Source organism: Sciurus carolinensis, chromosome 12 (genome assembly GCF_902686445.1).
Source record: "Sciurus carolinensis chromosome 12, mSciCar1.2, whole genome shotgun sequence".
NCBI classification, from domain to species: domain Eukaryota; kingdom Metazoa; phylum Chordata; class Mammalia; order Rodentia; family Sciuridae; genus Sciurus; species Sciurus carolinensis.
Window position 1 is genome coordinate 112,117,925 of NC_062224.1, and position 12,393 is coordinate 112,130,317.

A 12,393-nucleotide genomic window follows, 5' to 3' on the forward strand; every position below is an offset into this window, starting at 1 on the left:
TGTCCTGCCTCACGGGCGCCCCGCTCCGTTTGTCACTGTTCTTTTGTGCAGCCACCAAAGCTTAAATCTGTCTCATGACTTTCTTTGCTCTGTCTTCTGAGGACACAGTCTTCAACACCCTCTCCAACTAACAGCTCCTCAAATACTGGGAGACAGCATCACAGCCCTGCCAACTGTGGTAATGAACGTCCCTCCTCAGAACTGTGGGCCTGGTCACCCTGATAACAGCAGCAGCATGCAGAGCAGATCCTACTGGGTCACCAGATTCTTGGCAGGAGCGGCTGTACACACCGAGCCTCCGATTCTGGCACACAGAGGACTCTCAGAATGATTCTTTGTATAGGACTCGGTGAACAAATAAACCCATCTGCTGAAAAAATTATCAAACATCTTTTGTAATTGGTTTTATCATCTCCCTCCAAACAAGTGTATTGAACTCTCTGCTCTCAAACATCAAATAAATTCCATATAATGAAAATAACACTCAGAAGTTATCTGGCAAGAACGGGGGTAAACAAAGCACCTTAGGAAACCTCAGGGGGGAAAAGACTATTTTATACTGTAGACACTTTGGGAATGTCTTAATTTTTATCACATATACATATTACTTTTTTGATTAAAGGACAGTTAATTCAACAAAGGAAAATAAAATTATGTCTAAGTTAACCCATCCTACAATAGTATGAAATAGTGTGAATTGTGTCTGCTATGATGACAAGATATGCCCTACCATTTAAACGTAGAATCAAATAAATGATTAGAAATATATTAGATTTGATCTAGTCCAGAGACATTCAACAATTTAAGGATAACCCTTAGTAAGAAATATACTTTATACCGCAGCCTAGTATGCATATACAAATCCACAGCTAGATTTCATGAGACTTGTCATTTCTCCGTGGGATATTGTCTATCTTTCCCCCCCCCCCAAGGCTGTCACAACAAACTCAACTGATATCAGGGTCCAGTACGGACCCGGCACACAGCTTGCAAAGCTCTGATCTCATCCGCCCCCCACACACCCATTCTCAACCAACTTATCAATGAAGAAGGTATGATCAGCTTGAATAAATGGCTTGCACAGAACCACATCTCAAATCCGTTCATTTTGCTCCTGCCGAAACCTGCTACGGAACGTGACAGAGGCGGCACAGCTTCCAGTTTCGTGGAAGCTGCAAATAGCTGGGCAGAAGGACAAGGCCACCTACTCTACAGCAACATCCCAGTGCAGCGAAGCAAGGACAAGAGTGACTGAGCAGGGGCCTCAATGTCAGTGAGCGCAGAGGAGGATCAACCCGCGATGGCAGAGACTAGACTGACCAGCTCTGCCCCACCACGCGCCTTGGCTCACTGGAGGCTTCCTTCCAACAGTGTCCAGGCAGCACCTACCAGGGTGCGAACAGACCCACCACTTACTCACCCCCGGCAGCCCTGACTCTCCCTGCAGCGGACTCCATCCGTCTTGGTCTTCTGCTCTCCCTATAGTCTCACCGTCCAGTAAGTGAAGCTCTGTTCCTTGACCTCCCATCTCACATTTCAGGCAAGACAATCATGATCCTTCTGCCATGAAGGATCTTCTTCTGCCAAAGAAGTTCATGAGAAAAATGTAATTTCGAAGTACGTAATTCAAGTAAAGCAGTCTCCTCTCAGTTTCACATGGAATTTCTTTTTCTGAGTAAGTAAAGAGACTCAGTAACATTTCTTAAATTGAATCAAGGACTGCCATTCTCTGATAGTTCTCAGTATTTCTAGACAAGAGAACGCAATGGCTACTGCCCAGGTAGTAGGACTCATGAGCACTATGCAGGCTTTCTCCCCAGTTTTACTAACCAGGAAACATACAGACCCACATCAAGTCCTGACCTCCACCCAGTGAGACTTCTACGAAGCTTCCAGGGCACACCTAACAAACACAAAGTGCTGTGATTCCAGATGAAGCCAGTTAAGGAGCCCAGAGCTAAAATTGATAGTTAACACATTGTAGGAATGTCAATCAAGACAGAATAGGAATCTCCTCATTGAAAATAGAATAATTGATATTTATTTCTAAATCCACTACAAAAATATTGGTACTTTCACCCGCTAATAGCTTGCCTCTTGCTCCTCGGGCTGAGCCCATACCACCAAGCAACCTTCCCCAGCTGGACTTCCTCTGTTGCGTCCCCCTTCCATGCCATCATCTAATGCTTCCAGAAGAAAAAGATCTGCTACGCATGGTTTACTTCACATCACAAAATGAAATGCCTCCTTTAAATCTACTCTCTAGAACTTCTGAAAATAATGTCAGCAAAATTCATTCATCCTGTTCTCTATTATCAAGTCTATTATGTTCATTATCTTTAGTATTGACCATGTGACTCCTAGCATATCACTTAAATTTTCTAGTTTAATACTTTTCATTTATAAATTAAAATAAGATATGTTCTTACTATCCTCTCAGGGAAACTGTGAGGATTAATGAAATGAAAAATTTCTTTGGAACTCTTGGGAGGGAAGAATATTCAAACTGGACTTATGTTGTGTATACATGGAAAGAAAAAATGCATTGTGATAATGCTAAATATGGGCAGTGTGTTCTTTGAAGCATGTTCAAATACACAGTAAGTTATACTCTAAGTTGGCCTGATCTAAAAGTATTTTAAAGCAACTGTAATTATCCAACATTCACAAAAAGAAGACTTTGCAAATACAAATGAGCATCTATTGTTGTTCCTAAGTTTACTTTTGTTTTTCTGAAATATTTAGAAAATATGTAGTCTAAATGGAAGATTAGACTAATGAGCATTATGTGCTGAATGCATGTTTTGGATCAGACATTTGATATCTTTCTTAGACCTCACACACACCATTTTTTAAAAATGAAGTCTTTTATCACTGTTTTGCAGATGAGAAAACCAAGGCCCAGTGCAGTTAAATCCCTTACTGCAAAATTCAGAGGTGGGACTCAAACACCAGACAGCAGAGCCTGCACTCGATCATCACAACCAGCTGGTGCCTTTCAAAGGAGGAAATGAGAAAACCTGCACCATGAACGCCATTAGCCACCCATCCAATGGCTTTAGATGGAGGAGGCTTTTCAGGCCCAAGTCACAAAACAGCAGACAAAGGGGCCTTGGTAGCCATGCACGTTTCCAACATGGTTGCAGATGCTGCACACGGTCGTATCATAACTAAAGGAGTGGGAAATGAAAGTGACAAGCTGTTACAGAGGTACCAAGGCACCCTCCAAAGTCCCTGGAAACAGGGGCTTTCAGCAAGGATGTTGGAAAAAGAAAAAAATAAAAAATAAAAAATAAAAAAAGCTCTAAATTAACTGTACCATTCATATATCAGGAATTAAATATCATCATTTTCCCCAACAACTCCTGCCTTTATTACTGGTTAGCATTAAGCATCTAGCCCAATGGAGAGCATACAGCTCTCCAGAAGCTAGCCCCGGTCTAAGCAAAGCCCACCCGTGACCAGCACAAACTAAGGCCCCCTTCGCAGATACATTTTAGTAATATGTGAAAACATCCAGCTTCTCCTTTGGTCTTTTCCTGGGCCCGTCTGGTCCTTAAAACTCACACTTCCTTCAAGAGTGTCTCATCTCAGAAGATCACCTTGTCCAAGTCTGAAAAAATCCTGCTCCCTGGCTCCACCCACTATTTTGTATAGAAAAGAACAAGGCAGTGTCCCTGCGGGTCTGCCCCCCCAGGAGCGGAGCAGGGAGTCTCTAGAAGACTGGTCCCACAGCACAGAGGATGGGAAGAGGAGGCTGCAGTGGGGCGAGGGTGAGAGGGAGGCGCCCGGAAACGACCGGAGGAGGAAGGGATGCTGACCAACTGACCCGGGCTCCCAGTCCTGAACACCGAGTTCCAAACCCAGCTAGGGCTTTTACTGACCTTGGACAAATCTCATGGTTTCTCTGTATCCTAATGCTGCTCCAGGAAGTTAGCAACAATTAAGCCAGAGGGAAGTTTCTTAGAGCAGCCGAGTGAAATGCCAGTCCTTGCTTCTGCCAGAAGTGGCTTAAGCCACTGAGGACCACAGACTCACAAAACTCATTCATGTGCTGTTATCGAGCCTGCTAAGTTTGTTAAAAGATGCTTTTCACTTATGAAATTCACTACATTCAGTGCCAATCCCTCTTTTGGCTCTTCTGCTTCCTAAACAACACATTCTGTTTTCAGGTTTGCATTTGGCACATTTTTCCTGACATTTTTGTCTTCAATTTATTCCACCACTTTAACTTAATGCATTGCTCCTTAAGAAGAAAGTAGAGTCTACCTCCCTTAAGTCTTAGTGCCTTGAGGTGCTTATAAAGCACTACTTTCAGTTCACCTCACTGCATCTACTTATGTTTTGTTTTTTTTTTTTTTTTTCTTATTTTCTTTCTCTTTTTGCAGTGCCAGGCATTGAACCCAGGGCCCTGTGCATGCTAGGCAGGTGCTCTACCATTGAGCTACATTTCCACCCACAACTGTATTTTTAATCTCTCCAGTCTCTTTTCCTTCTCGCTACTCTTTTCTAAGGCCCTTTTCAACATATAGTATCTCTTTGTGATAAAGTGACAGTCTCAGTTCAATGGAGCATTGTCAAGACAGACACTGAGACACAGATCACCACCTCCCAGCTCTGACACTGATACTTCAGTACGTGTAGCCTTGAGCCAAAACGATGCCAGCTGCCAAGTGACACTGGAAACTCATATTGTCTACTATCTTCTTATATCCCAGTTCAATTTCAGAACTGTAGTTTTCCAGGGTTCTGTGTTTTATAAAAAGCAAATCGATACGTTGTAAATTTTTATCCCTGCTAATTTGCAGCAAACTCGGTCTTCATCTTACATGTCCCTCTGCAAGTTGTGGCCTCACACTTTGTCCTTCTGGTTCTCTTTTCACGCAGATGTCAGCTTCTCTGCCTTCATCCCTCCTGGTAGTCTTACCTGTATACTTACCTGCATACATGCTCACTGAGGCTCCAGGACCTTATTTCTCAAGAGTTCCTATAAGAGCGACATCAAAGACTAAATCCCAGCGCAGTCACTTACAGGCCATGTGATCCAGAGCAAATGACATGTTAGATTTTATGACCCTATTGGCATGGGAATGTACAAAAAGTCAGGATAGGGACCATGCGTAACAGAGCTCATGCCTGCCACCCAGGAAAGGCCAGGCCTCAAGGGCCCCCTTCTTCCCTCCACTATACAGAGATGTGTCTGATGTAACAGTCCTTTAGGGTTTTAACAATCAATGCTGAGAGTGTAAGAAATTGCCAGGCAGACTTGGGGAAAGGGCAAAATTTTGAGTAAGCAGAGAATTAACTTGGATTATTCTTACATTAGTTTGGGGCTCTTTTAGCTTTGGTAGGAGAAGGTAAGAAATCATCTAACTGCTTGCAGTCCTCTTAAAATTTATTAAGATCATAATCATAAGTAAAACCTCATAATTTAACTCCACTTAATGGCCCTGACAAAAGGTACTAGCTAAGAAAAACACCAATATACTGCTATAGATTGGATGTGGTTTGTGCCTTGAGTCACGTGTCCTGGAAACTTGGTCCTCAGTGTGGCAATGTTAAGAGGTGGTGGGACCTTTAAGAGGTGGGACCAAGTGCAAGATGGTTAGAGTCAGGGGGAGCTCCGCCCCTAAAAGGAATTGATATAGTTCTCATGGAAACCTGGTTAGTTCTCTAGAGAGTGTTGTTATGAAAAGAAGACCTAACGTATTTAGGTTTATTCCACAGAAATATCTTCCTGGTTTCAGGTTCTGCCAATTCATTGTTCAGTGAAGAATAGTTCACATTTTTGATACTTCATTGAATAGACCTTTGGGAATCCCAAAAACATGATTTTCAATAATTATCACATTTTAATTGTTAGCATCCATTAATGTAACAACTATAATGCTCAGAAGCAATATCTTGAAAAAAGTCACTAATTTTAGATGTTTTTATAGTTTAACAAAATCCTTTTAGTACAAACCTATTTCTGAAATAAGAAGTTTCACTGATAGGAATGCTTCTGCGCCTAATCTCATTTGCAGTTAGAGGACTCTCACCTACTCAATTTTTAAATGCTTTCTTGAAACCAAAGGATTTGAGACTATACATGACTTGGGCTGGGCTTGTGGCTCAGTGATGGAGTGCCAGCCTAGCATGTGTGAAGTACTGGGTTCGCTCTTCAACACCACATATAAATAAATAAAATAAAGGTCCATCAACAACTAAAAAAAAAAGAGACTATACATGACTTGCAGATTTTCAAAAATTATCTGATCATGACAACAGCAGCATCACATGGCTCACTTTAAGGTTCTCCCTCAAAACAACCTTAATTTGATAATCAATATATTTATAAACTTCTCAAATAAGCATGCATTTGAACATCTGCACATTGAAAAATTCCCAGAAGAATAATCATTGTTCAAAAATCTTTCACTTGGTCCCCATAAACCATAAAACCATCTCAGTTTGGTAAATAGACATCCAATTCTGCACAATCAGGCTAGAATAAAATAATATGGAAACTTCCACCTATCTAATTGGCATTGAAGAACTGTATCGAATAAGTATATCATTAAACCTTTTTTTCACATTAACAACTGGTTCGGTTTTCACTTAGCACCTCTATCAACAAGTTATATGCACTCTGAACAGATAGCTAAATCAACTGCCCAATCACATTTTAAAGCTCTCTTTAGGAGCATCTGATAGAGTCAAGAAAAATACTCATCTTTAATGTTTCTGCCTAAAGGGATCCTCAACTCCTCTGCAAAATGAGGCAAGGTGGACATGTAAAAATAAATACAAACAGAATTACTACTAAGACAGCCTCAGATTCACACATGCAGTGTTTACATAGGCAGTAAAAAAGAAGTCGAAAGCATTTACTGAGGAACTGATACCCCTCGATATTGTGGGGCAACATGGTAGAGGTGTTAGAGCGTGGATCGTGGAGTTCAGCACCTCAAGGTGAGTCCTCAACCCACCGTTTTCTATGTTAGCCATGACTCAGTTCTCAAACTCCCTACATTTTCATTTCCTTTTCAGTAACATGGAACAGTAGGAGTACCTACCTCTCTCGACTTTTATGAGGATTAAGTGAGATTATCCATGTAAAAGGATTCAGAACAGAACCTGCCTGTAGCAAACACTCAGTAGGGGTTAGTCCTCCCTATCACATGGCCCTGTAAATATAAGCATGTGTGTATGCACACTACACACAGATACCAAGACAGCTCTTCCATACACAAACCAGACAATGAACTGCCAAGGAGTGAACCCCTACAGTCAAACCACAGGGCGCAGCTTCTTTCATTAGACCTTAAGCTGCTTCTCACTGCCAGCGTATATCTCATCCTGCACAACCAAAAGAACAATCTGGTTACTCACGCTATATCACATTAATATGTAAATTCATCACTTCAGCAAGAAATCACAAACAAGCAGTTCATTCATGACTCATTTTATTCATAACAGTCTCAAGCTTGCCACCCAAAAATCAGTTTTTACAGCTAGAGTGAAATAAACACATTCACATCCAAATTCATTCCATTGTGCCCAAAAAACTAGTATAAGCAAACTTAGAGGAAAAGATATGGTTAGTCCACTAAACGTGAATTGCTGGACATTGGGAGGATACATCATTATTTTGAAGACAACAAGCTGAAATCTTGAGCAAACAATTTGTACAAGGAATGACCCTGGTTTTATGACTGCATTCAATGACTGCACAATTGGTCAGGGTCCTAAAAATGAGAAATCAGATCTAAAAAGTAGACGTTGTATTTTTAAAGATAAGGACCTCATGTTTATTGCAAAATTCCTGAATAAAAAGAAAATTTTAAAGGGTACGGTGGAATGTGAATACTGTTCTTTCTGTCTAGGCTGAATCTCTTATTGAAATGGAGAACTTCATTTTCCCTAAGGTTGGGTTATAATTAGAAACTAGATTCCTCAATAATTCAATGACCGAAATCTTTATTAAAGTCAAATGACCTTTCTAATTAAGTTTTCTCCTTACTCTATAAGCTGTTAGATGCCACCTCTACAGATAATAAAGATTTCACATATTTACTAAATGAGCTTTTTCCCATGTTCATCCTTTTCCTTTTCTTTATCTTCTAACAGTAATTATTGGTGAAACTTAAAAATACAAATTACTAGTACATTCTGATAGATGCTCTGATTTGTTCAATATTTGCAATGTCCCTATTTTTCATTCTATCATTAAAAAATGTTTTAAGCTTACATATTTTATTCTTCTGTATCTTTACATTTTTGTTATAAAAGAATACAGTTAGTGTGGGGAAATGTGCACCATATTATTAAGGCATTGAGAAGGCATTGGGATCCACACATCTAGACAGAATTGAGATGTGCATAAAATTTACAGTAAGTCCAAGAGCTCTGGCCACAAATGCTGCACTTACAATATGTGCTCATCCTAGTACATAGATGAAAGAGCAGAAAACTGTGGTAATTGCATTTGACGTAATTTTAAAGTATTTGTTTAAGAAACAAGTGCAATTAAACAACTCCATCGCTTCACCAAAAATCCAAAATGACGTAGGCAGTAATGCTAATGCTTTACCACCACTTTTCTCATTTATCAAAATAAATTCTGAAATGAGTGATTAGGTTGATACTCAGGGATAGCAGCCAATTGTTAGCAATTTTACTTTTCTATTGGGTTTCTTATTTTTCTAGTTCACATAAAAAGAGAAAAAAAAATCATCTGAGAGATATCATCTGAGAGTATCATCTGAGAGAGGGAACATCACCTGAGAGAAAAGAACATGCACTTTATGAATATTAACACTGCAAAGGAGATGTGGCAATACCAGCTCTACATTTTACACATCATCAAGCTCTTAAAAAAAAAAAAAAAAAAAAAAAAAGACAGGAACCTTCTGAGTTGCAAGTCACTCGTGAGTCGAATCAGAAGACTAAAGCCCAATCTCTGGATTGTCCCCTCCAACCCACTCTTTTGTGTTATACACAGTTCTACCTGATTTACTACTAGGAAACAGATTTCAGCTCTCATAAGAACTCAAATGGGCTTTTCTTAGCAAATGTCTGCACTCCTCAGGCGAGGCCATTAAGGTAACTCAATCCCTCAGGAATTGCTCAGCGGAAGAAATGTCGATTCCCGATTCAAAAATTAATTCTTTCGCTTTTTCTGTAATAAGTCATGAAAGTCATAAAAATTAGGATTCCGAATGTTATCCTGAAGACTGGCAGGACAAATAAGAGGTGAAGGAACGAAAGATGATGCTGGGGGAGGGGAGCACAGAGAGTGCGAGAAAGACGCTGGTCAGTTCGGAGATGATGCGGGCATGACATGGCACCTGCACAACACGAGTTGTTGTTGCATCCACCCCCGGCCAGTCTAAGCCTGGAGCTGGGCATAGGTGCACACGCAAACGCACCACCTTTTATTCTTCGACTTCCAGGGAGGAGCATGGTGGGGAAGCGTCTCTGGATAAAGCTTCAACACAAGGAGCGATTCCTTTCTCCTCGCACCCCGCCTTCCCAGCTAAGGACAGGCGACGTTCTCTCCCAGTGTAGACAGCGGAGAGGATGGGAGAACCAGGGTGAGAGCGAAAGCATCTCGGGGGGTGGGAGGCAGGGGCGGGGGATTCGGAAGCATAAAACCCCACAGCCTCGGAGAGCACTTCGGGGAGAGTCAGGAGGAAAGAGGAGGATGCTGAGACCGGGTAGCAGAGAGGGGGCTGGCAAGCACCGGGGCACTGTGCATCCAGGCTGCGCCCGGGGCTGGCGCGCAACGCGCAGGGGGAAGTCGATCCTGGGGCGGACCCCCGCCCCGACTCCCAACGGGAGGACAGGGAGGAAACGGCTTTGTATCACAGGATGAAAGGCAGACCCGGCCGCCACGCAGGGGGCGGGGACGGAGGATGCCCGGAGCCAGGGAACCCCACCCGCCCCACGGAGAGCAAGGTTCTGCCCCCCATTCCGCCACAGCCCCTGGTCCACGACCTGGCTCTCGCCGCCCGTCGGTGTTCCAACCGCCTCGAGCAGGGTCGCCCCTTGCCGCGCCCCCGCCCAGTGCCCTGCGCGCCTCACCTGCCCACGAAGTTCTCGAGCACCGAGCTCTTGCCTGCGCTCTGGCCGCCCACCACGGCGATCTGCGGCAGCTCCAGCAGGCAGCTCTGTCCCAGCGCCGAGAAGGCGTCCTGCAGTCGGTTCACCAGCGGGATCAGCTCCTCCATCTCCCGGTTCCCCATCTTGCTTGCGCACCCAGTTGCCCACTGGTCCTTGCTTGCCTCTGCGACCTGGCCTGGAGCCGAGGCGCACCGCCCTCACCGATGTTGCTGCGCTGGGATCAGACGGCTGATCCTGGCGCAGACGCGGGGTCCCGCTGCCCGCCCGCCGGTTCCTGACAGCTAACGGCCCCGCAGCGCGCTTGCGCAGGCCAAAGGGGCGTGGCCCGCCTCGGAGACGGCCCCGCCCCTCTGCGCTCCGCCCAGCGTTCCCAGTGCGCGCCAGCACTGCCGCCCAGCTGCGACCAGATGCCACCGCCGCTGCCTCCCTCTGCCTAGGCCAAAGGACAGTGACAGCGCTGGTTGGGGAATGGCCTGAAACCATGAGCCGGCTGCTCGGTTCCTTTTCCAGCAGCTTCCGTGACAAAGCCCAGTGGAAGGGCACAGCATCCAGCATCGTCACCAGCAGCGGCGGCGGCCCCTCCCCCCCACACCAGCGGCGCTGCCTCGGGAACCACTTCCCAGGAGGAAATCTCAAGGGTCACGCCCAGCGCCAGAACCCGCGAGGGCTCCTCGGGGATCGCTGGGCTGTTGCAGTCGGTTTTCTTCAGATTGACATCCACCTGAAGTCCTGAGTAGTCTGACCTTACCTCACTGTTCATTTTTACTGACTTGTCCTCCCCAGCCTCGTGGAAGCAAAGATGGGGTCCCTCGGGTTTACCTGTCCTCCACGCTTCTATCTACCACATTTATTCTGAGCATTGAGACTCCTATGCCATGAGTCCTCCCGATGCATTTCCTGGGTCGGGATAGGAGATAGATTGTGGGGTCTATCAATGACCGGTACTCTGCGCCCATTCTATTAAATTTAGCACATTGAGAAGTGACCACATGTCAGATCCTGTCCCTAGTAACTGAGACACAAAGACAAATGGCAAGCTTCTCTTCCAATAAGGACAACCTCAGCAGTTAGTATACTGGCGTTTTCTTGCCTCACCCTTCATGCTACGCCTGAAGATTCCCTGGACTGTAACTCAAAAGATTAAAGAAATCTAAATTGCTAGACCATGACTCTTTCCTGCACCTTAGACTGTATCCCATCTGGATCCCAGACCTCACTACAAGAACCTCAGGCTCAGCTTATTCAAAACTGAACTTGTCTTTTCTAATCTCAGCATTTAATGCTGTAAATTACTCTCTAATCCTAAAAGACTTGTATAAGAAGGTTCATAATAATTTTAAAAACGGCAAATAACCCACATGTCCATCAACAGATGAACAAATGTAATCAAATGTGATACATGCCTACAGTGGAGTATTCGCAGCACACACATGCAAAAGGGACTTTTGATAAAGCAACACCACAGTTGAAACCCATATACATTAGGCAGAAGGAAAAGGCAGACAAAGAGTACATGTTGTTTAATTCCCTTTATTTGGAATTCTACAACAGGCAAAACTGTAAAAATCAGAACTGTGGTTGCCTTCGAAGGGTGAAGCCTGTGAGAGGCATGAGGAAACCTTCTGGAAAAAGAACTGTTGTAGATCTTGATTGGGGTGTGGGTATTTTTGTGTCAAAACATCCAACTAAGCATTTAAACTCTGAATTTCCAAAGAGTCATCCTCACTGAGATAGAAAAGGAGTGCTGGAAAGATGTCCTGAGTGGTCATGAAGAGAGAGGGCACCAAGGAAGACCAATGGGGCCCTGGCCATAGTTGTGTACACCAGAATGGACAAGTGTCAAGCTGCACCCATCAAAGCCCTTTCCTGGGAATAAGGAATTGAGAGAATTGGTTTGAACTGCAGATGAGGAAGAAAATCTGCAGCTATGCTTAGTAATATTTTCACCAACAGAAGGGAGATGCAGAAGATGCTGGTCTTTAGAGGAAAAGGAACACAAAGAGGAGCAGAGATAAGTCCTGCTGGTACTTGTATCCTCCTTCAAGTTCATTTCTGATCCCAGCTACAATCCTGCCTCGAGTACCATGAACCAGAATTCCCCCCTGAACTTACAAATTCCCATGTGCCTAACCTAATTACAATTCTGATTTTTACTTGCCAAAGAATCCTCGTGGACACATCCTCAAGCACGTTCCCTATCTCAGCAAAAGGACTGCTCAGTCCCAAGCTGGAATCTGGGAATGATCCTAATTGCCTATGTGTCTCCCTCATCCCCTGTATGCCAAC

General features: G+C 43.9%; 1 protein-coding gene across 7 annotated transcripts in view; it reads right to left on the reverse strand.

The window, feature by feature from the left end:
- The window catches only part of Dnm3 (dynamin 3), a 472,254-nt gene extending 461,859 nt beyond the window's left edge, over positions 1–10,395 (reverse strand). For all 7 annotated transcript variants that reach the window (XM_047520009.1, XM_047520011.1, XM_047520008.1 and 4 more), the window contains exon 1: positions 10,069–10,395. In XM_047520009.1, coding sequence (XP_047375965.1) covers positions 10,069–10,229 — 161 coding nt within the window. In that variant the 5' untranslated portion in view covers positions 10,230–10,395. The remainder of the gene's footprint in view (positions 1–10,068) is intronic.
- Between the last annotated feature and the right edge of the window lie 1,998 nt (positions 10,396–12,393).